Source organism: Chionomys nivalis, chromosome 26, assembly GCF_950005125.1.
Source record: "Chionomys nivalis chromosome 26, mChiNiv1.1, whole genome shotgun sequence".
Classification (NCBI taxonomy): Eukaryota; Metazoa; Chordata; class Mammalia; order Rodentia; family Cricetidae; genus Chionomys; species Chionomys nivalis.
Genome location: NC_080111.1, coordinates 234,834 through 259,082, shown reverse-complemented (window position 1 = coordinate 259,082; position 24,249 = coordinate 234,834). Strand labels below are relative to the sequence as shown.

At 42.9% G+C, this 24,249-nt stretch overlaps 1 protein-coding gene across 1 annotated transcript in view; it reads left to right on the top strand.

The window, feature by feature from the left end:
- The window catches only part of Fam117b (family with sequence similarity 117 member B), a 53,125-nt gene extending 29,282 nt beyond the window's left edge, over positions 1 to 23,843 (top strand). Inside the window, exons 3-8 of the mRNA XM_057758685.1 lie at positions 1,604 to 1,696; positions 2,605 to 2,718; positions 8,236 to 8,379; positions 10,544 to 10,769; positions 15,198 to 15,318; positions 19,990 to 23,843. Of these exons, the coding sequence (XP_057614668.1) occupies positions 1,604 to 1,696; positions 2,605 to 2,718; positions 8,236 to 8,379; positions 10,544 to 10,769; positions 15,198 to 15,318; positions 19,990 to 20,308 (1,017 nt within the window). The 3' untranslated portion in view covers positions 20,309 to 23,843. The remainder of the gene's footprint in view (positions 1 to 1,603; positions 1,697 to 2,604; positions 2,719 to 8,235; positions 8,380 to 10,543; positions 10,770 to 15,197; positions 15,319 to 19,989) is intronic.
- Positions 23,844 to 24,249: the final 406 nt, after the last annotated feature.

Genomic DNA, 24,249 nt, shown 5'->3' with positions numbered 1-24,249 from the left:
CAGCTTGCATCCCCACCAGCAATGCAGAAGTGTTCCCTTTTCCCCACAGCCTCTCCAGCATAAAGTTGTCATCAGTGTTTTTGATCTTGGCTATTCTTACAGGTGTAAGATGGAATCTCAGAGTTGTTTTGATTTGCATTTCTCTGATGACTAAGGATGTTGAGCATTTCCTTAAGTGTCTTTTTAGATTTCTCTGTTGAGAGTTCTCTGCCTGTGTATACTCTTACAGAGGTATTTAACATGCATGTTTTCTGTGACAGTTCCAGCTGGTTGACAGTTTCCATACATACCATATTAAGCTTTAACTTTTTTCATTAACAGTACATTTAAAGATTATTATATATATACATTACTATTCTCATGTTCATTTTTTTTTTTAAATAGCCGAATAGGGTTCTGTTGAAAATGTTATAATTTGTGGAGCCAAGCCTAAATAAATATGGTTTGTATCTTAGGGCTTTCATTGCTGTGAAGAGACACCATGACCATGGCACCTCTTATAAAGAACATTTAATTGGGGTGACATACAGTTTCAGAGGTTTAGTCTATGATCATGGCGGGGATCATGTTGTCATGCAGGCAGATGTGATGCTGGGGTAGCTGAGACTGCTACATCTTGCAGGCAACAGGAAGTCAACTAAGACTCTGGGTGGCATGCTGAGCATAGGGAACCTTAAAGCCTCCCCTACAGTGATGCACTTCCTCCAACAAGGCCACACCTCCCAGTCATCCTTCTCCTTTGGGGGCCATTTTTTACCATTCAGGTCTTTCACTTGAGAACAGTGCTGTAAGGAATATCGTACGTGCCTCATTTGTAAAGATGTGCGTTTGGGAATCGGAAGAATTACTCAGTGGCTAGTGTGCTTGCTATGCAAATGTGAGAACCTGAATTTGAGCCTCAGACTAAGGTAAAAAAGCTGGTGGCAGCCAGGCAGTGGTGGCACACTCCTTAATCCTAGCACTAGGGAGTCAGAGACAGGCAGATCTCTGAGTTTGAGGACAGGCGGGACTACATAGACCTGTCTGGAGGGGAAAAAAAAAGATTCCTAGACACTATTAAACATTGTATTAATTTTGAAGATAAAAAAACTATGACAGTGAGAAGTTATATAAGGTACCTAGGTTCTCAAGGCTAAGAAGCAGAAAAGTCTTAGAAATAAACTTGACCCCAAAGCCATAACCTTAACCTGGTGCTGGGATTAAAAGTCTGTGCTCCCACACCTCGCCTGAGAGCACAGGAATACTAACTACTGCTACCGTTCCTCTCTATACTCTGCTCTGTTAACAGCCTACACCATATTAGTAATGGACATGAAAGGGAGGTTAAAGTATTTATAATTAGCTAGTGCTAAGACACCTTTGGAGAGTTTGTGGCATTTAAAATGTGCTGGAGAAGTGGCTCAGTGCTCAAGATTACTTTTCTTGCACCTGCATGGTGGCTCTCAGTCATCTATAGGCACACAAGGTGTACATACATGCATGCAGGCAAAACATTTGTTCTAATACTTCTGACTTTAGGTAGCATACATTATTTAACAGAATAAAGTTCGATGCAATATTGTTAACTACTTATTAAAGTAACTTTTCTCTCCCCTCTACATAGACCGAGAGTGCGTGGGCTGAAGAATATGCCGAGAAGAAGAAAGGGTCTCATAAGCGCTCAGCGTCCTGGGGCAGCACAGAGCAGCTTAAAGAGGTCAGCAGTGTCCTGTGGCCAGTTCCTCTCCTGGCCAGGGAAGGCACACATGGCTTGCTTCCTGTTGTTCTGATAGATACCTTGACCAAAAGCAGCTTGTTTTTGTTTGTTTTTAAAGGGTTTTCTGGGCTTAAGGTGAAAGGGAGGGAGGAGAGGGAGAGGATGAAAATGGAAGCAGGAACAGGCTTCATATTTCATCAAAACATAGAAAGCAGCGAGGATAGAAAGTGGAGTAAGCTCAAAGCCTCCCCCAGTGATGTATTTCCTCCAGGAAGGCTCAGCTCCAAAAGGTTCCCTTACTCCTCAGACAGCATCATCTGGTGGGACCAAGAGTTCAAGCACATGAACTGTGGAGGACAGTTCTTATTGAAACTAACACCCTTGGCTTAATTTGTAAATATCAGTTAATTTTTGTATTGGTTTGAAACGCGTTGAGTGGTGGAGCCTTCCTTTAATCCCAACTGTCGGGGCAGAGGCAGACTCTGAGTTTGGGACCAACCTGGTCTACAGTAGAGCGAATTCTGGGACAGCCAGACAGGTTATGCAGAGAAATTCTATCTCAAAAAACAAAACAAAAAATTTTTTTGAAACTCAAAGAAATCTAAATAAAAGTTGATAAATGGTAAAGGCAACAAGAGAATAAGTTATTTCTAAGCACAATTTAGAAAACTCTTTAGCACTTGAGAAGCTTCAAGATTAAGAACAGTGTTGAGTACACTTCTGTTTCTCTTTAAAGGAAATATATACATGTATGTGTGAATATATATATATATTGTTCAATTAGATTTTGTAATATGGTTTAAAATTTCAAAGTGTTAAGGGTGAATTTTACTGGTTCTTATTAAGCAAGAATGTGTTTATTTGGTGTGGAAAACACTTTTGATTCTGCCTGTTTTTCCTCTTTTCAGATTGCAAAATTACGCCAGCAATTGCAGAGAAGCAAACACAGCAGTCGTCATCATCGAGATAAAGAGAGGCAGTCTCCATTCCATGGCAACCATGCAGCTATTAACCAGAGCCAGGTAAGGAAAGAAATGGCTTTTCTTGTAAGTGGTTTCTAATTGTTTAGGGCAGAATGTCCAAAACCATGTTTGAACCACTGCCTTCCATCTCCCACATTTACAAAATGATATTTTGTTTAGGAAGCATACCCAGTCACACATTTTTTAAAAAGTGTCTTTGTTTATTTACTTTGGGACTTTTTTTTTCTCCCCCAGACAGGGTCTTTTTACATAGCTCCAGCTGGCCTGGAACTCTCTCAAACTCTGTGGTTACCTGCCTCTGTCTCCTGAGTGCTGGGATTAGAGGTGTGCCCTGCCTGTCTCCAGTTACACATTTGATTTAGCCCACTTGCTGAAGCAGGATGCTTTCAGAGACGTGGCATTGAACAGACCTTATTCTTTCTAAGTTTCAGTCATATCATCTGGAGATTGGGAATAATAATTTCTGTATCAGTGTCTTCTGGGATGGGAAACTAACTGCTTCGGTCCTACGGAGGGAGTAAGTGGCTCATCCGTAGAGCGTTTGTCTGTATTCAGATGGCCAGGTAGAGTTCTTCGTATGAAGAGAGCAGGTTTATGTCACAGCCTGTGACTGAGTCTTTCAAGTTCCAAAAGCAAAGTTTTGAGAATACAGGAGCCTGTATTCAGTTTTCTGTCGGAACAGTAGGACATTAGGACAGTGGCAGGAGACTGAAGACTAGTTCCATGACGTTCAGATCGTATTTAAGACATGATTAGCAGGTGGAAGCTGACTTACCCTGCCTCCTGTTTTGTAAGTCAAGTTTTACAAGATGTAGGCCATCTTGTTCTTCATGCGTGTCTTTGGCTCCATTCTTAGTACAACAGTATCATTGAGTAGTAATGACAGAGACTGATACAGAAAACCTAAATTACAGTTTTGTCCTTTATATAAAAAAGTTTTCTATTTTGAGTTGATAAATTCTCATGATTGTTAGTTTATATAGGTTGTATGCAATAGAAAATATGAGTAAAGGAATATAATTTGAAATATTTTGAGTGTTGTAACCTATAGTTTGAATCTAGCTTCTAGTAGCTTTTTCCCAAGTATAATATTGTACTTAAAAAACGTGATTGAGGGGGTTGTGGTTAAAGAGAATTTATTATTCTAGCAGAAGAATGCCCAACTTGTATCTCCAGCTCTGGGGAATCTAATTCTTACCCTCTTCCTAGGCATCTGTATTCACGTACACAGACACACACAAACATACAAATACACAATTAATTACAAAGTAAATCTTAAAAAATAGAAGTATTATTGCATGCTATTGTGTTAAAACACAAACAATTTTGTTTGTGAGAATCTGAAATGTTAACTGTCAACAAAGAGATGTAAAAGTTAATATGGAATAACTGTCATCATTGGAATAGTAATGGAAAATCACCATCTTTGTATTCAAAGGGCTAGAAACTCAGGATTTTACTGTTCTCATCCTTTCTAATAACTGTTAATTTCTTTAAAAGTAAGACTGCTCTGTATTCCCCATCGTATTTTATTTCCAGATCAATTTAGGGTTAAGATTGAATTTTACCAAATTAAATGGTGCATTATAAGGGGCGATCAGGCTTTGAAGTGATTTTTGAATACCATTTTATTAAGCCGGGCGGTGGTGGTGCACACCTTTAATCCCAGCACTCGGGAGGCAGAGGCAGGTGGGATCTCTGTGAGTTCGATTCCAGCCTGGTCTACAAGAGCTAGTTCCAGGACAGACTTCAAAGCCACAGAGAAATCTGTCTCAAAAGAAAACCATTTTATTAATGTGAAAAATTTTAGGTAGGTATACTGACAGAAACCTGTAATCTTAGTATTTGGGGAGTCTGAGACAGTTACATGTAGCAAGAGTTTCTCCTAAAAACTAAAAAAGCAACAACAATAACGAAATCATAAACATTTTTTTTCTGGGAGACAGGGTTTCTCTAATTTAGTCCTTGCTGTCCTGGAACTCGCTCTGTAGACCAGGCTGGCATTGAACTCTGAGATCCTCCTACCTCTGCCTCCTGAGTGCTGGGTTCAATTAAGTGTACCACCACCATCCAACTAAAAGTTGATTTTTCTTAATAAAAGTTACCAAGCTTAGTCTTGTAAAATGGTTCAGAGTATAGCATGCTCCCAAGCCTGAAAAAACCCATATTTAGTTACAGAGCTCACATGGTAGAAGAAGACAATTGACTCTCGGTAAGTTCTCTGCTCTTCACTCGTGAGTGGTGCGTGTGTGCGCACCCGACACACACACACACACACACCATTTATTAAAAAAGAAAAAAGATGAGTTTGGTGGTGCATGCCTTTAATTCCAGCACTCAGGAGGCAAGAGGATATCTGAGTTGGAAGACAGCCAGGCTGTCTAGGGAGTTCCAGACCACCCAGGGTTTACATAGTGAGACCTTGTCTCAAAAAGCCACACCCATATAAACCAAAAAAGAAAATTTATCTAGCTTGAGTTTTCATACTTAACAAATAAAATACTTGTGTATTAGCTAACCTCAAATCAGACAAACATGATCCTGACTATTCTATTGGTCATAATGTTGTTTAATTGAAACTCTCAGACTATAAACACATTAAGTTATTGGTATGATGTTGCTGAGGTAGGTTCTTTCTCTAGAGGAAAAAAAAGTAATTATTGAAGCCATTCAAACTTCCGAATAGTTTATTAAATTTGTTGGCATTGTAGTACTCATTAGGAAAAGTGACAATAAAGAAATAATCTCATTTTGAAGGGATGTAAGTAAATAGTTAATCATAATACTGTACAATGAGTATGCTGACAGGATGAAGTCACCGTGCCAGGGTCTCTCTCTGAACTGATGGTGAGTCCTTCAGAAAGGCGTCTTAGAGAATGTGTTGTCTGGTTAGCCCATCTTCTAGAGGTAGATAAAGTCATGGCCACAGTAGGGGTAGCAGCAAAAGATTGGGAGAGGTAGACAACAGGAAGACTGGAAGTTTTTTTCAGGCTCGTTATTAGCACAGTGGCTTTATTCTCCTGTACCAAGGAACATGTTTTCTAGTGTTGGAATAAAGCTCATGATCTCAGGCTCATTTTGTAGTGATTATAGGCTTAGAGGATCTGATGGTTTAGGAGAAGACAAACAGGCAAGTTGGAAAATCATTTAAAGAACTCGTAATGTGAGTAAGGAATCACAGATGACCTCAACGTGAACCTGGTGAGACGGTATTATGATATAATAACTGCCGTTTCATAGACTAGGAAATTGAGACCCTGAGAGGGCAGTTATTTTAGAGCTTATGGGACAAGCTTGGGTTCTAACCTAGACATTCTGACATGAGATTCTGAGTTTTTATGTTTTCTGACTGATGGCTGCTAATAGGTAATGATGAGAGATGAATAAAAGATGAAGCCCATTTTAGTCTCTGAAGTACAATTTAAGTCAGGATGATGTCTACCCAAAAGTTATCTTCTGGGCATGGCTTCGGAGCTCACTACACTGGTTCTCAGCAGAAAGCCTGCGTGAGGCTGTTGTCCATCAACATTTTGTTATCAGCGTGGAGGGGCCCATGAGGCTCTATTGGCAATAATGGTTATGGGAGGAAGGGGCAGCATTTCCTTGAGTAGTGTGGCCACTGATCAATAAACTGTGGGTCATACACAAAAGAAAACATGGATTCGGGGATGGGGACTTGCTGAGTAGAAAGGGTTGCAGTGGAGAGGGGAGTGGGCGAGAGGAGAAAATGGGGGTGGAGTGAGAACCTCTAAAGTTCATTGTATGAGACCATCAGACAGGGGTGGGAAGCAAGTCAGAATGCATGGGTACCACGCACCGCGCCCCCGTGTCTGCGCTCTGGGTGCTGGCACCCAGTTCGTGAGCAAAGGGGTTAGAGGTTAAAATACACAGACACACACAGAGAGACAGTGACACGGGTCATCCTTGAATTCCCCAAGAATGCCCCCTTTATTGTGTTCAGGGGCAGATTATATAGAGATAGCCACGCCCCAGCCAAACCCACCAGAAACCACTCTCCTGCCATCAGAACTCCTGAGGGTCTCGTGCTCAGAGCAGCTGTAGGCACTCATCAGGGGAAAACAGGTTGCTTTCAGAGCTGAGGTCTCACTGCTCCCAACAGATGGGAGACCTACAAGAGCCACAGCTGAGAGTGGGTTGAAGGAGCAGGGCCGCAGTGCAGTTCTGGGTTAGCTGTGGCTCCCAGGACACAACAGCAGAAGATTTGTTTCATTTACTTTTTTAATCACAATAAGAAAATAAGTCTCCCAAGCTGGTTTTTTGTAGTTCTGTCCCTGAGGATCCACGGAGTACTGTTTGTTGGGAAGAATGAAGTGGCTAGGAGCCATTTGAGAGTAGATTTCCTGTTTCCCAAGGATTCTTGTACTGTGTTTACTTTTTTTTGTTTTTTTGTTAATGTTAAAGATGGTCAGAAGTAAAAGATAAGAAATAAAACCTCATTCTAAGTTTGTGTCAATGAGGTGAATGACTGGAGACCTGTTAGCGTTTGTCTCTTTGGCCGGCTTCCTGTCAGACACATCGCTGTTGGGAACTCGGAAGATACCCCCAGGCACTCTGCACTGTGTTCTATTTTGAGCATCTTGTTAGGATGCTAGGCAATATTTTATATTATTTAATATTCTATAATTATTTAATGTTACCTATTTTTAAAAAAGTTACACCGTGACAATGAAAATACTACTTGTAAGAGAAAATCAGAAATGAATTTCATAGGAAAGAAAATTTTATTCATTTGTTTATTGGTTTTTAAAGACAGGAATCTCTGTAGCCCTGGCTGTCCTAGAACTCACTCTGTAGACCAGGGTGGCCTCAAACTCAGAGTTTGCCTCCCCAGTGCTGGGATTAAAGGCATGCGCCAAGCTGGGTGATGTGGTGGCGCACGCCTTTAATCCCAGCACTCGGGAGGCAGAGGCAGGTGGATCTCTGTGAGTTCGAGACCAGCCTGGTCTACAGAGCTAGTTCCAGGACAGGCTCCAAAGCCACAGAGAAACCCTGTCTCGAAAAACCAAAAAAAAAAAAAAAAAAGCATGCGCCACTACCACCCAACTTGAATTTTTTTTGTTTCCTGAGCAGAACATATTAAAGCCTATACAGTATTGGTGTAAAGAAAGTTGTTTGCAGTTGTATGCTCCTATTGTATGTACAGACAAGAAAGTTGTTTGCAGTTATATACTCCTATTGTATGGACAGACTTTGGAAGGGGCTCTGCCATGCGCATTCTGGGTGTCAAACTTATCAGGCTTGGTGGCGAGCACCTTTCCATACTCAGCCACCTCACTGGCCCATGAAAGTATTTTTGAGGTTGATGTTATTGCAGTATTTGCCATTTTCATAATGGCCTTTCTAGTGTGTGACAGGTGTGGGCAAATCTCTTGAGAGTCTCTTCACTGCCTGAGGTTTGAGCTCTAAAGACATCTCATACATCGTAAGATGCAAATCTGGTTGCTTAGAAGTTCTGGAGGTCTGTGGGTGTTGTCTGCACTTGATTCTGAGTTATGGCCCCTTGAAAATTCTTTGTCCCTCTTCACCCTTGCTTAGGCTCCTGCTCCAAAGAGCACGCTTATTCCTGCCGGCCCCATCACCAAGTCAACAGGCTCTCGGTTCCGGAACAGCGTGGAAGGACTGAACCAGGAGATCGAGATCATAATTAAGGAAACCGGGGAGAAGGAAGAGCAGCTTGTTGTAAGTAGTCTTTATCCTCAGAGGGGCCTTGCTGTGAGCGCCAGAGCACTGAGACAGGTGCCATTTTTGTTACAGTTTTATGGAGGGTGGGCAAACTGTTTGTAAGAAGCCTTTCTGCTCCCTGATTGTCGTGACTCCCTGGTTTGATTGCTAGTCTGCATCTTCATGAAGTGCATTTAGAAATAATCTCCTTGGCCATTTCACACAGAAAAATTGCTATTTAAACTTTAAAAAAAAAGTCTATTAGAATGTATTTATCCCAGCATCTGTTCTTTAGTGAGGAGGGAATTAGTTTGAAGAAATACTTCCCTGTTGCAGAAAACTATTTTAACTTTGTAAAGATATATTACATTCTTTTATGTTGCATTTGTTTGACTCTGTGAAGCTGTGTTACTTTGCCTATCTAAAGCACCTGATTGGTCTAATAAAGAGCTGAACAGCCAATAGCTAGACAGGAGAAAAGATAGGCGGGGCTGCCAGGCAAGGAGAATAGATAGGAGGAAGGCGAATGGAGCATAGAGTCAGAAGAGGGGATGAGAGCGCTACAGGTGCCAGCCACCCAGCAAGAGTGGAGTAAGAAGAAAGATAATAAAGGCAAAAGCCCAGAGGCAAAATGTAGTCGAAGAGAAAAGGGATCATTTAGTTAGAAAAACTGGCTAGAAACAAGCCAAGCTAAGGCCAGGCATCCATAAGCAAGAATAAGTCTGTATTTATTTGGGACCTGGCTGGTGGGCCCCCAGTGAGCATATAAAATTCTCTCCTTGAAGGTGAAGACAGCTGGGTGTGGTGGGTCCCCTGTAGTCCCAGGTACAAGGTCTCCAGCTGGCTTATATAACCGAAATCATATCTCAGACAAACAGAAAGGTAAAGGCTTGAGGTTTGAAAACACTCAACTCTGCGGTCGCTGTCCTCCATTCTGTGGGATGGAGCACGCCTCTCCTCACTAACTCTCCCTCTCACCTAGAGAGAACTGCTGTGATTAACCCTTCACTCATGAGGAAGGTGGCTTTGGGGGGGAATTGGCCAAGGGCCCAGCTAGCGTGACTGATTCTCACTTTCACCTTTGCCTTTGCTGGGAACTTTGTGGCGCACCGAAATTCCTCCTTTTCTGTGATAAATTTCTTCTTCTTCTTCTTCTTCTTCTTCTTCTTCTTCTTCTTCTTCTTCTTCTTCTTCTTCTTCTTCTTCTTCTTCTTCTTCTTCTTCTTCTTCTTCTTCCTCTTCCTCTTCCTCTTCCTCTTCCTCTTCCTCTTCCTCTTCCTCTTCCTCTTCCTCTTCCTCTTCCTCTTCCTCTTCCTCTTCCTCTTCTTCCTTTCTTCCTTCCTTCTTCCTTCCTTCCTTCTTCCTTCCTCCTTCTTCTTCCTCCTTCTTTCTTCTTCCTTCTTCTTCTTCTTCCTTCTTTCTTCCTTCTTCTTTCTTCCTTCTTCTTCTTCTTCTTCTTCTTCTTCTTCTTCTTCTTCTTCTTCTTCTTCTTCTTCTTCTTCTTCTTCTTCTTCTTCTTCTTCTTCTTCTTCCTTCTTTCTTCTTCTTCTTCCTTCTTTCTTCTTCTTTCTTCCTTCTTCTTCTTCCTTCTTCTTCCTTCTTCTTCTTTCTTCTTCCTTCTTTCTTCCTTCTTCTTTCTTCTTCTTTCTTCTTCTTCTTTTTTTTTTTTTGAGACAGGGTTTCTCTGTGGTTTTGGAGCCTGTCCTGGAACTAGCTCTTGTAGACCAGGCTGGTCTCGAACTCACAGAGATCCGCCTGCCTCTGCCTCCCGAGTGCTGGGATTAAAGGCGTGCGCCACCACCGCCCAGCTCTGTGGTAAATTTTTATAGTAATTTTAGAAGTAACAGTGCATGATATCATTTAGGGCAGCAGACGTTGCCCTCTTGTGTGCCATGTCCCCAGAAGACAGATATGTCACAGTCGGATGGGCGTGGAAGCCACTAATAAGAAAGGGAAAGGCCCAGTAATAGAAGGGTGGATGCTTGCTTGCTTGTTTTTGAAATGGTGTTTTGCTATGTAGCCCCGCTATCCTGAGAATCAGAACCCTCCTGTTTCACCCTCCCAAGTGCTGGGCACATTTGTGGCTTAGAATTTGATTGTTGAGTTTCTGACCGCAGAGGAATTGGACATTGGATACATTGCTGGTCAATTCAAAAACATGTATTTTTAAATTTCGTAACAGCCCCAAGATATCCCCGACGGTCACCGTGCTCCTCCGCCCCTCGCCCAGAGGAGCAGCAGCACTCGCAGTATTGACACCCAGACCCCGGGGGGTGCAGACAAGGGGAGCAACAACAGCAGCCGCTCGCAGTCTGTGTCCCCCACATCCTTCCTCACCATCTCTAATGAGGGCAGTGAGGAGAGCCCCTGCTCCGCTGATGACCTGCTTGCTGATCCCAGGGATAAAGGTATGATGGGGTGCAGTTGCCTCGGGGGGTGACAAAGGGGATTCCTCCTGTCTGAGCATACGCTCTGTTCCTTCTCTGCGGGACACACGTGTCATTCTCTGTGGGACACACACGTCACTCTCTGTGGGACACATGTTCTCTATGGGATACACACGTCATTCTCTGTGGGACACACACGTCATTCTGTGGGACACACATGTTCTCTATGGGACACACGTCAGGAATTGGGGTCAGCAGGAGCTCAGAACAATTGGAGCACATGTGCCTTTCTGAGGTGCTCGGATGGTGGTCTAGTTAGACTTTTGTTTGTATCTTTATTTTGCAGCCTTTATGGTGAATATGGCTTCCTTATTATTGTGTAGTCCAGTGGTTCTCAACCTTCTTAACACTGCGACCCTTTGATACAGTTCCTCATGCTGTGATGACTCCCAGCCATAAAATTGTTTTCCTTGCTTCTTTATAACTGTAATTTTGCTGCTGTTAGGAATCGTAATGGAAATATTTTTGGAGCTAGAGGTTCATTAGGGGCGGTGACCCACAGGTTGAGAACTGCCGGACTAGAGGATTATTTTCCTGGAAAGAACTTTGTTCTTGATCATTTGACTCATTGGAATTTTATTACCTTAATATTTTTTAATTAAATGTGAAGCCTTCAATTTAGTGCTTTTTAGGATACTTCTAGCAAGGATTAACTTGCTTTATCTCAAAACGAAATGAATGTTTAAAGCAAACTGTCAGTCAAGGCTGGAAAGGTGGTCCAGTGGTTCAGAGCCTTGCATACAGAGGACCTCAGTTCAGTTCCCAGAACCTACATCATCTCTAATAACTCCAGTGTCAGGGGATATAGATACACAGGCGAGCAATTGGGCAACCCATACATGTGAGAATTTAAAAAAAAATTAAAGTAGGAGGAACTAATACATAAAAATAACCGAAAACCAGAAGCAATTTGAATATTAAGTACAAAATCTTACCTTTAAAAGAAACATGAGCCAGGTGGTAGGGGCTCACGCCTTTAATCCCAGCACTTGAGAGGTAGAGGTAGGTGGATCTCCAACTTCTAGGACTGCCCAGGTTACACAGAGAAATTGGGTCTCAAAAAAAAAAAAGAAATGACTATTTTTGATCTGCCTGTATCATAGAAGTACATTGTGCTATCCTAATCCTAGTTCTTTTGAGTACTTAAAACCACTGTTGTGACAGTTAATTTTTGAAGTGTCCAGCTCAGTTTGGTAGTGATGGATTTGAGTCCTAGGCCAGCCAGGGCTTCATAATTAGATCCTGTAAGGTGGTGCTCAGTTGTGGAAGGCGGTTGACTCCCTCTGGCCTCCACATGCACCCCGGACACACAGTTTAAGATAAAACGAAATCTTGCGGGGGCGGGGGGGCTGGTGAGATGGCTCAGCAGTTAAGAGCACTGACTGCTCCTCCAGAGGACCCGGGTTCCATTCCCAGCAAACCAAATGGTGGCTCACAACCATCTGTAGTGAGATCTGGTGCCCTCTTCTGGCCTGCAGGCATACATACAGGCAGAACACTGTATACATAATTTTAAAAAGGCTCAGTCCATAATGCACCTAGTATGCGAACAGAAAACCCAGTTTGGATCCAGAGCGCCTTGTAAAGGCTGCACTTCTGTTAATATCTACATTCATTTCCCACACACATGTGCAAGGATCAGCCTTGCTGAATTTCTTCTGTTGAAGATGATGTGAAGCATCTCCCGCATTTTTGAGAGTTGATTGTTACTCTGAGTATATAATTGTCAATGCTTTGCAAAAGTGCATAGTATACAATAGTAGAAGTGTGTGTGGGGGGGTGCATTTCAGAAATAGTTGAAGTTGGGGCTGAAGAGATGGCTCAGTGGTTAAGAGCACTTGGTTGTTCTTCTAGAGGACCTGGGTTCAATTCCCAGCATCCACATGGCAGCTCATAGCTGCCTGCAACTCCACTTCCAGAGGATCTATTCCTTCACACTATGCACATAAAATAAAGTTAGATAAATTTTTTGTTTGTTTGTTTTTGTTTGTTTTTTTCGAGACAGGGTTTCTCTGTGGTTTTGGAGCCTGTCCTGGAACTAGCTCCTATAGACCAGGCTGGTCTCGAACTCCCAGAGATCCGCCTGCCTCTGCCTCCCAAGTGCTGGGATTAAAGGCGTGCGCCACCACCGCCCGGCTTAGATAAAATTTTTTAAAAAGAAAGAAATAGTGGAAGTTTTGTCCTAATCTCCAACCAGTGTCATTTTTTAAAGTGAAACTGAATTCAGAGACACAAACATCACTTTTCAAAATCAAACATTTAAACACAGTACTTAAAGGGGTACTCTTGAATACTGCATCTTGAAGAATTGTAAAAATGTTTGTAAGCATCTTTTCCACAGTAAAAACACTGGCTCATACCTGAGAGTCATGACTCTTAAGCTGGAGTGTGCGTGTGGTCTGACGGCGTGTGCAATGTGGAGTGTGTGTGTGGTCTGATGGCGTGTGCAATGTGGAGTGTGCGTGTGGTGTGATGGCGTGTGCAATGCAGAGTGTGCGTGTGGTGTGATGGCGTGTGCAATGTGGAGTGTGCGTGTGGTCTGACGGCGTGTGCAATGCGGAGTGTGTGTGTGTGGTCTGACGGCGTGTGCAATGTGGAGTGTGCGTGTGATCTGATGGCGTGTACAATGTGGAGTGTGCGTGCGGTGTGATGGCGTGTGCAATGCGGAGTGTGCGTGTGGTGTGATGGCATGTGCAATGTGGAGTACATGTGTGGTCTGACGGCGTGTGCAATGCGGAGTGTGCGTGTGGTGTGATGGCGTGTGCAATGCAGAGTGTGAGTGTGGTCTGGCGGCGTGTGTGCAATGCAGAGTGTGAGTGTGGTCTGGCGGCGTGTGTGCAATGCAGAGTGTGAGTGTGGTCTGGCGGCGTGTGTGCAATGCAGAGTGTGAGTGTGGTCTGACGGCGTATGCAATGCAGAGTGTGAGTGTGGTCTGACGGCGTGTGCGATGCAGAGTGCGCGTGTGGTCTGACGGCGTGTGGAGTGCGCGTGTGGTCTGACGGCATGTGGAGTGTGCGTGTGGTCTGATGGCGCGTGCAATGTGTAGTGCGTGTGCTGTGTTCCAAGCCCAGGCTGCTGTGCCACAGGATCAGGGACTGCGACTCCTGGGATTCCATATGTGTTTGATGTTTTGCAACATCAAACTTAGGTTCTGCACTAAGAAACCTTTTATTCTTGCCAGCTTTTCTGTAACCGCACATTGAGTTATGGGCACCCTAGGGCACAGCCCATAGTTTCATCAGCTGAGTTGTAAAACAGGCTATGATCGCAAATGCCTACAATCTCAGCACTTGGGAGGTGGAAGATAAGGGCTGTTTTAGGTCATCTTTTGCTATATAGTAAGTTCAAGGCCAGTCTGAAGTATTTGAGGCCCTGTGTCAAGAAAAAAGCAGGCTGGATTTTAAACCACATTTGTAGACTGTTGCTAATTAAGACTTCAAAAAAAAATTTGTTAAACTGGATGGTGGTGGTGGTGTACGCCTTTGATCCCAGCACCCAGGAGGCAGAGGCAGGAGGATCTCTGAGTTTGAGGCCAGCCTGGTCTGAGTTTCAGGATAGCCAGGGCTACACAGAGAAACCCTGTCTCAAAAATCTAAGAAAATTAAAAAAAAAAATGTTGATTCTACGTTGGATCGATAATATCTGTTAAAATCTGCCCCTTAAACCCATTTTTTCTTCTTTACCTGTCCTAGGAATAATTGTGTTTCCCCATGCCTTTGATTTTTAGAGAAGAGTGACTGATGGCTCCTATGAATTTCTTTTATTATAAGACAGGGTCACAGCATTATTTCCAGTCAGAAACTTACAGTTTAGATGACAGGTTGAAATTTTAGAATACTTATATAACATACCAAGAAATTTAAATGACTGTGGTATGAATTGAGGACGTGAGCACAAGTGTCAGCAGAGAAATGTTTCTTCTCATAGCGTTAACTGGGAGTGAGTTCAGAAAATGAGTAGAATTTATCTCTTGTAGATGATGGAAGTTGTGGGCAGAAGGAAGTGTCTGGTGTACTCAGAGACCTGCCAGAGGAAGAGCAAGGTGAGGTTCAGAAATTTGCAGGGCAGGCCAAGAATTAATAGCAGGCAACCATTGAAGAGTCATTTCAAATACACGTGCTAGGGAAAGTAGATACTGCCTGAATGTATTCAGAGTACATGGCATATAAATAAGGCAGCCAGATGTGTGTGCAGTCCAGGGTGCTGAGGTGATGAGCCCTAGTCTCAGGAGTGCAGTAGACGCTAGGGTGGAGTTAGTGGAGAAAGCACTCTCCCTCCCTGCCTTCAGACAGTCCCTGTGCACAAGTCCAGGATTATTACTTACGGTATCAGGATGCATTTTATAATGGTGTTTTTAATAACTCAATGTCATTTTTTTTTTTTTTACAGAGAATGGAAACAACTCTCCTTTGCCAAAATATGCAACCTCACCAAAACCTAATAACAGTTACATGTTCAAAAGGGAACCTCCAGAGGGCTGCGAAAGGGTCAAAGTCTTTGAGGAGTGCTCGTAAGTACCCCACATAAACACACACACTCTTAAGTTAGAGTTTTCAAACAGGTTGAAAGAGTAGTGTAGCGGTCACAGGTCTGCCCCAGATTACATAATTGTCAGCATTCTCTGAAATGTTTGCTGAAAATAGCCCCAGAATTCCAGTACCGTGTGTATTAGCATTCTAAAGAGCGATACTTAATATCTGCCAGCATCCAGTCCTTTCAGTGTGTGTGTGTGTGTGTGTTCACACGCACACACGACGTGAATGAGAGCTCCCTCCTAGCAGGGGTTCCTGAGGGTTGAGCTCAGGTTGTCAGGCATGGGTGAACTGGCTCCCCTGACTCCCTAGAGTCCCTTATGTGACTTTTTTTAAGACAGGGTTTCTCTATGGTTTTGGAGCCTGTCCTGGAACTAGCTCTTGTAGACCAGGCTGGTCTCGAACTCACAGAGATCCACCTGCCTCTGCCTCCCAAGTGCTGGGATTAAAGGCGTGCGCCACCACCGCCCAGCCCTTATGTGACTTTCTGCATCTCTACTCAGTCATGTATCTGTTTACTTATGATTTTACCCAGGTTGGTCCTCTTTTTAAAGACCATATAGCCCTTGGGTTTTGCCTCCTTCTGGTCTCCAGTAATTTCACACTGTTAAAAACACTTTATCTACCAGTATACTTTAGGATCAGTCATACTATTGTGAGAAGATAATTTAAGAAGTGGTAAATTTTGTCTGTATGGTACCGACAGACTTGAACCCAGGGCTTCTTTACACATGCTATATAAGCAGTCTACCCGTGGGCTATTCCCCTAATTTCTAGAAGCAGAATTTTATTTATTTTTATTAATTATTTTTTATGTATATGAGTGCTATGTCTCCACCACTTGGGTACCAGGTGCCCAGAAGAAAAGGGTTGGGTCCTACTGACCTGAGTTACCGAAGGTGGTGAGTCAACATATAGGTGCTGAGAATTGAGTCTGTGTCCTCTCTAATAACAGCTGTGCTTTTAATGGCTTCCAGCCCCAAAGAAGTAGAATTTTAAACTGTCAGGTCTTGGTATTTGACTTCCTTTTCCTCAGTGCTGGGAATAAAGGCATGCCCCACCATGTCAGCTCTACTTTCATTTTTCATGGCCAAATAAAATGCTGCATTTTATGTATACTACATTTTCTTTATCCACTCATCCATCTAAGCTGAAGCATCACTTATCAAGGTGTTTCTCTGCTTCACTAGCTTAGAGTCCTCGAAGTGCCTATGCAGAAGAGCTGGCCATGAATGGTACTGTTTAAGGCTCCATTAATTCACCTTCCCACGAGCTCTGGGTAAAAGTCATTTGTTTTCTTAGGAATGAGCTTTCTCTCTAGAGTAAAATAAAATCTCACTAGAGTTTTGATTTGTCATTTCGGTGCTGGCTTTTAAATTTTTGTCACTTTTAAGATATATTTTCCAGCCGGGCGGTGGTGGCGCACACCTTTAATCCCAGCACTTGGGAGGCAGAGGCAGATGGATCTCTGTGAGTTAAAGGTCAGCCTGGTCTGCAAAGCAAGTTCCAGGACAGGCTCTAAAGCTACAGAGAAACCCTATCTCGAAAAACAAAACAAAATAAAAAATATTTTCTAGATTTAGAACTTACAGAAGGTGGGGTTTTGTTTTTTAAGAATATTTATACACCAGGAGTGTAATCTTGATACTCTGGAGGCAGAAACAGAGCTGGTTTTGAGGCCAGCCTGGTCTACAAAGCAGGTACCAGGATAACCAGAGTTATTTGTTACACAGAGAAACCCTATGGGAGAGAGGGAATGAATATCATTCGTTGACAATCCCATCCTCATAGACAGTGTATCTTGATCACATCCAATCCAGAGAGAGAGGGGAATCATTCTTTGACAATCCCCTCCTCGTAGAGAGCCTGTCTTAATCACATCCACCCACCCCTGGCACCTCGGTGCTGCCCCTCCATCCTTCTACTTCCTCCGTTTTCAGGACTTTTTTTTTTGGAAATAACAAACTTCATCCTTGGGAACCATGTGTCTTAAGCCATTTATTTCTTTTAAACTAGAGGCAGCACAAACATCCCTTACCCTGTCTTAAATAATTTTAAGTAAGATAAAAACCAGTCAAGTAAATTGGTGAGAAGCCAGGTGTGCTTTCCCAGTATGTGTGAAGCCTTGGCTGTTAGTCTCATGGCTCCATAAAACAGGCCTGGGAGCCCAGACTGTAATCCCAGCACTCAGACTGGAAGCAGAAGGGCCAGAAGTTGAAGGTTATCTTTAGCTACGTAGTGAGTTCAAGGACAGCCTAATAGACTGTCCAAAAACAAAAAACCTTTATTTTGATGGATGGAGGCATAAAAATTTATCATCTCTAATAAACCTGCCTTCAAAGGTAGTTTAAGCATTATTTTATTATAGAAATGTGACATTGGCTTTATTATAAGTGATAATCTAGGTAAGAATTGAGTGTGTATTATCATGAAACCCAGAAACATTTTGACACTGCTACTACTTGACCTGATGTTTCCATTGATAAAATTCTGTGCTTTCTTTTGTTCTTTGACTGTACTGGCAAAGTGTCGGGGGTGGGGGGGGTGTTCTGTGTCAGTCAGCGGAGTCTGCTCAGCTGTACCCTTGTTGTTGGAACCCAGTTACCACAGCTGCTCTTCACTCCTTTAAAGTCTGGCTCACAGGGTTGAGGAAGCCTCTTCTTCCAGCTTCCTGACTCCCTACTACAGATTCGCTGTCCTTGTGATACATTTATATATTTACAGTGTTTGTCAAACTCTCCTGCAGGTTACCCGTGCAGTAAATATATGGGCTCCTTCTCTAACTTTAAATTCATAAGCAGGTTACATTACAAAGGAGACGAATTATATTGACATGTTTGTCTGCAGAGCCCCCTCCAAGAATTTTTCAATCTGTGTCTGCTTGAGGAGAATTTGGATTTTGTTCTTAGAGTCTCTACACCTTAGCACACTGCCAACTTTATAGAACTCAGTTGTCCTTAAGACGAGAACATGACTTTGTTTGTTTGTTTTGGATTTTCGAGACAGGGTTTCTCTGTAGCTTTTGGTTCCTGTCCTGGAGCTAGCTCTTCTAGACCAGGCTGGCCTCGAACTCACAGAGATCCGCCTGCTTTTGCCTCCCGAGTGCTGGGATTAAAGGTGTGCACCACCACCGCCCGGCCAAGACGAGAACATGACTTTAAAACTATGTAGTGATTGATTCTGTGCTTGTGCAGAAGTGAAAATGGATAGGTGAGTGTGCCACAGTGTTTGTGTACAGAAAGTGAGGCACAGTTTGCAGGAATCGCTTCTCGTCTGTCATTTGGATTCCAGTGACTGAACTCGAGTTGTCAGACTTGGGAGCGATCACCCTCATCCATCTTGTCAGCTGAGAACAGTATTGTTATCAAACTTCTGCAATTTTTAAATCTTTATGGAATATCATCAAGAACAAAAACATTTGTGGGTTGGGGAATAATTTTTGGAGGACCTGGCAACAAGGAAGAATTTTGCTTCAATTATAACTTTAAAGACGAACTGCAAAGATGGCTCAGAGGTTAAGAGCACTGGCTGCTCTTCCAGAGGTCCTGAGTTCTATTCCCAGTACCCACTGGTGGCTCACAGCCATCTGTAGTGAGATTTGGTGCCCTGTTCTGGTGTGCAAGCAAACATGCAAGCAGAAAACTGTGTACATAAAAACTCTTTTGTTGTTTTTTTGAGACAGGGTTTCTCAGTGTAGCCTTGGCTGTCCTGGAACTCACAGAGATCCACCTGCCTCTGCCTCCCGAGTGCTGGAATTAAAGGCACAAGTCACTACTGCCATAATAACCATAATAGATCTTGAAAAAGAAAGCACTGACTGACTGCTCTTCCAAATGACCTGGTTCCATTCCCACCGCCCATGTGGCAACTCACAACTGTCTATAATTCCAGAGGACCCGACACCCATGGCAAAACACAGTGCACATTTAAAAAACAAAACGAACAGGGCTGGAGAGATGGCTTAGAGGGTAGGAGCACACTGACTGCTCTTCTAGAGGTCCTGAGTTCAATTCCCAGCAACCACATGGTGGCTCACAGCCATCTGTAATGAGATCTGGTGCCTTCTTCTGGCCAGCAAACAGACAGACAGAACACTGTATACGTAATAAATAAATAATTCTTTTTAAAAAAGAAACTTAAAAGACTGAGATAGCTAACAGGTTAAGGCTCCTGGGTGGTTCCATCCCCAACATCACAAAAAACTGAAGTAAGCTTTCTGTTTTGATTTCACATTTACCTTCTTTTTATCTAAAAATCTTAATAGTTGGTTCAGAAGAATACCTTTTAAATTTTTAATTATACTTGAAAAAACTGGTGTGGAAGTGCATGCTTTAAGCCTAGCACTGTAGAGGCAGAAACAAAAGCCCAGAATAAGCAAGCAAGAAAGAATATTTGGAAACCGCTGCTCATCAAGGTGTAGCCCTGTAGGGGTGTTACAGACTCTTCATATAGTCAGTGTCTTTCTTCTCTTCAGAGTCTTGGAACAATCATGTTGAAAAACATATTTGTCTCCTAGCATGTGGGCTTTCTTTTGCTTAAGGAAATGCTTATCTTACTGACCTGTTTTTTAAAAATGTGTCTGTGTCTTAAAAATGATATTATTTCCAGTATTCAGTGGCTTACAGGATTGGTTGTCTGTTTGTATCCAGGCCAAAACAACTTCATGAAATTCCAGCCTTTTACTGTCCTGACAAAAACAAGGTGAATTTCATTCCTAAGAGTGGCTCTGCTTTCTGCCTGGTGAGCATCCTCAAACCGCTTCTTCCTACACCAGATCTTACCCTCAAGGGCTCTGGCCACAGCCTGACAGTCACCACCGGCATGACCACCACTCTGCTTCAGCCCATCTCCATGGCCTCCCTGTCAGCAAACACAGAGCAGGACAGGGTGTCTCGAGGAACCAGTACAGTCCTGCCCTCGGCCTCCCTCCATGCACCCCCAGAACCCATCGAAGAAGCTGAAGGATAGGTTCTGGGAACTGAGACCTGTGGATCACGTGACTGTGATGGTATTGTGTCCTCCCGGTTGGCTGTGAAGTGCTTTGGCTTTCCAGTGATGTGTGACCATGAGGCCACTGGAGAACGCGTCCCCTGTGAGTGCTCTGCCCCACGCATGAAGGCCGCCGACAGTACTCGCCTCTGTTCTGGAAGCACTGGCTGAAACATGGAAGGAACAGATCACATTTTCATTTGTTTTCAAATCAGACTTGTTTAAAAACAAAAGAGACATAAAACCTAATCCCTACAAACACGATTTCTGAAGGGAGATGTGATTGATGCTGCAAGAAAACCATCTTTTATATGAAAATGACTATTTTATAATACCAATGTCACATTGTCTGAGTATCAAACAGGATGTTCAAAGGATTCTTTGGTGGCCTCTGTTTCTTCTTTCCCTTTTCTAGATGTTGCTTTTCTCGGCTGTTTTCAGCGTTGGGACCAAAGGGATTGTTGACATTTCCCCAGCAATGTCAATCTCATGACTATGTTCTTCCAAATAAGAATCGATAGGTAAATGCATTGAACCAAGTATATATAAAAAGATAAAAAGCAATATTCGTACATTATGTGATTTATGTTTTTTGATGTCAGAAGTTTGTGCTTTGGGTGAAGTATTTGTGAAACTGCTGTTTTCTGCACTGTCCTGCTCACATCACCGTGTGTGGTCAGCGAAGTGAGTCTGAAGACAGATGCTTTAACACGAGTCAGCGAGCCAAAAGAAACTGAAGTGTGGATCGTTAGCTAGGAGTGTGGCGCTCTCTGGTCTTCTGTGAACTGTGTGTCACGTGGTTCCCTCCTTTGCCAGGTGTCACTACCTTGAATTATCCCTGTATCATAGCCCCAAGAGACCCTGAAATGGCTGTGCATGGATTTCCTCCTCTGCTTTCGTGGTGGTGTTGTCTTGTGGATTTGGTCAGGGTTAGTAGTTTGCCAGGAGTAATCCATTGAGTAGCATTGGTAGCCGAAGAATCCTGAGGACTCTTTTTCTTTATGGTGGTTGACACTGAGATTTGTTTGCCTACACATTTTGCCAGTCTCTTCTCCAACATTCTACACACCGGAGGAATAGACAAGAGGTTTGGCACTTAAACAGCAGGTACCTTTGGGAAATTTTACACAGTTTTGGATTTAGGCTCCTCTGATAACCATTGCCAGTGTCCTATGACAGTATTTAATTTCTGGGGGGTGGTAATAAAATGAAGGAGTCGCTCTTTGGAAGTGAATCCCGACAGTGTTGGTGAAGCACGGTTTGAACACCGTCACACACTACAAAGTTTTAAAGCCTGCAAGAGTGGACTGCCACGTGGAAGGCTAACTCCACACACCGGTCCAGTCGTTCCAGAAAGACCTCGAGGTACTAGCAGTGCATTTCCTGCCAGGTGTCAGTTACCTCAGAACGCCTGGCACTTTGACTAGTCTCTCCTTAATTTTAAATGAGGATATTTTAGGTTAATCAGATAAATTTGAGCATCTATGTGAATCCACCAATTTTTGGTTACGAAGACTGATAAATTTTGTTACTTTTGCCATCCAAAACTTAACTTTCTGGGCACTAGCAAATCGTAATTTTTAAGTCAGTACCTCAGTTGTTTGGGGTGTAGACTTTCCGGTTGGTTGGGTTTTGTTTTGTTTTTTGTCGTGCCTGTTGACTTTACTATTTTATCAGTATCAGAAGTACAGAAGAAAGGCTCGTGGCAGTCAGTTGAGTTGATCTGAAGGGAGAATGAGGTGTTTAAAAGCAAGAGCTTTGTTTTATGTAGCCCTAGCTGGCCTGGAACTTGCTACATGGACCAGGTTGACCTGGAACTCAGATCCACCAACCTCTCTGCCTCCCGAGTGCTGGGGTTCGAGGTGTGTGCCACCATGCCCTGCTTGTCACCTTTCTGGTCCTGTGGGTTTCTCCCACTTGAATTCTATTACATTTATGTTTTATTTTGTTGTTGTGCACCACCACTGTCTTGGTTTTTAGTGTTAGTGTGTAATCGATTTCTCCCTGCCGTGCCGTGCTTGTTGGGCAGGTGAGCCCTGCGGTCATGCGTGCCCTCACGTAACACAGTGGGCACAGGTCTCGGGTCAGTCTGTTCTTGGAACTCTGAAGTTTGGCTGGAAGAATATTGTGAATTTACAAGTAAATGAATTGTACGGCAACCAAACACTTTGAGTTTTAGAGAAATAGAACCTGAGACCTGAAGAAAAAGAAAGGTCTAGGTCCCCCAAAAAACTCTGAACTGCCAGGGCCAAAGGGCTAATTTTTAAGCATATGAGCTTTATTGAAGTCTTAAAATATGTTAACCATAGGTCCACCTAGCTATTTTATTTAATTCTTAATTTCCAGGTGGTTGGTCTTAAAAATGGGTCTACTCTCCGTAGAGTGGGTGTGATTCTACTCACAGACCCTACTCCATAGTTAGGGTTATTCTGTAGAAACTGTACAGCCGTAGAGTAGTGTCAGTGGAAAATACAGTGCTTTCCAGTGCTGGGGATTAAACCCAGGGCCTCGTGCATGCCAAGCAAATGCCGTCACTGGCTTATGTCCCCAGTCCCTAATTTAAATTTTTAACTAAAAAAGTTTACTTCCATTGCAGTAAAAGTGGGTGGCATGTATTCTTTCCCCTTTGGCCAAAGGAGCTGTTCCCTAGTTATCTGTCTATCTACCCACCCTCAAGCAGTTTCTGCCCTGCCATGATAACACAGGTTTACTGCCTCTGAGGTGGTAAGTCTGTTACTTACCATTGCTTTATGGGCAATCGTGTTTATTATAATAATAGTTTTTCTTTCTTGGGTTAAATATGATGTGAATGTCAAAATTCTTTCTAGGCCAGATTCTTCCTTTTGTTTACGGTGTTTCTTAGACCCTAGGACCATAGCCAGACCTGCCTCTGAGAAGATGCTGTTGCTCACTGGGGTGAATCTGGCAACAGGGAAAGGCTGCTTGACTTTATTTTTTATTGTTTATGTTTTGATTAAAGAAACAGTTGGCTTTTCCTAAAAGTTGTTCTAAAAGAAAATGGCAGAATGTATAGCTGTCTCTGGGATTAGAACTGAGGCACTAAGGTTTTCCTTCAAGGAAACTAAATTCAAATTGTCATTACTAAATTTGTAAAGTTGAGATTCATTCCTTAATGTTGGATTTGGGGCGTGTCAAAACTGGACCAATGGAAGTGCTGAATTTGCAAAAAAAAGCCAAGATACGTAACTGCACTTTAAGGTTTCTGGGTAACTCTGCCTTCATTCGCGACCCGCAGAGTGGCTCTGAACAGTATTTTGTTTATACAGTCCTGTTGGAGATATATAATTTATGTTTTTTAAACTCTGCATCTTTGTCTCTGTTGATGTAAATCTTTTTTAATGCAATTTTTTAAAGTTATAACAAATTCTCCCCCGAAAACAGCATTTCCAGCTATAATAAGTATCGTTGTGGACTGTGTCCCTGCAGCTGAGCGCTTCCTGCTGCCTCACAGGGGATAGAACTCCTATGTCCAAATAAAGTCTGTTGTTCTTGAGTTCCCGTGTGTTTTTATGAATATTGCCACAAATTCACATTTCATTTATTTATTTTTTTTGTAACACATATTCTAATAGTTCTTAATAAGAACCCAGAGTCAGATATCAGGGGGTGAAAGCTGAGAGATCAGAGAAGCAGAGTGGCCAGCCACTAGAGAGACCTTTTACTCCCTCAGACCAAAAGGGGTGATCCTGTCCTCTGACTGGACTGAACTCCTGTCTCCTCCTGCCTTATATTTCTCTCCACCCAGCCATATCGCTCCTGTCCCCACCTCCCTAGTGCTGGGATCATTTTTCTGTGAGCTATTTCTGTTTTAGACAGATTCCTCTGCCTCCTGTGTCTTGGGATTAAAGGTGTGTGCCACCACTCCCTTATGGCTTAGCTCTGCACTCTGATCTACAGGC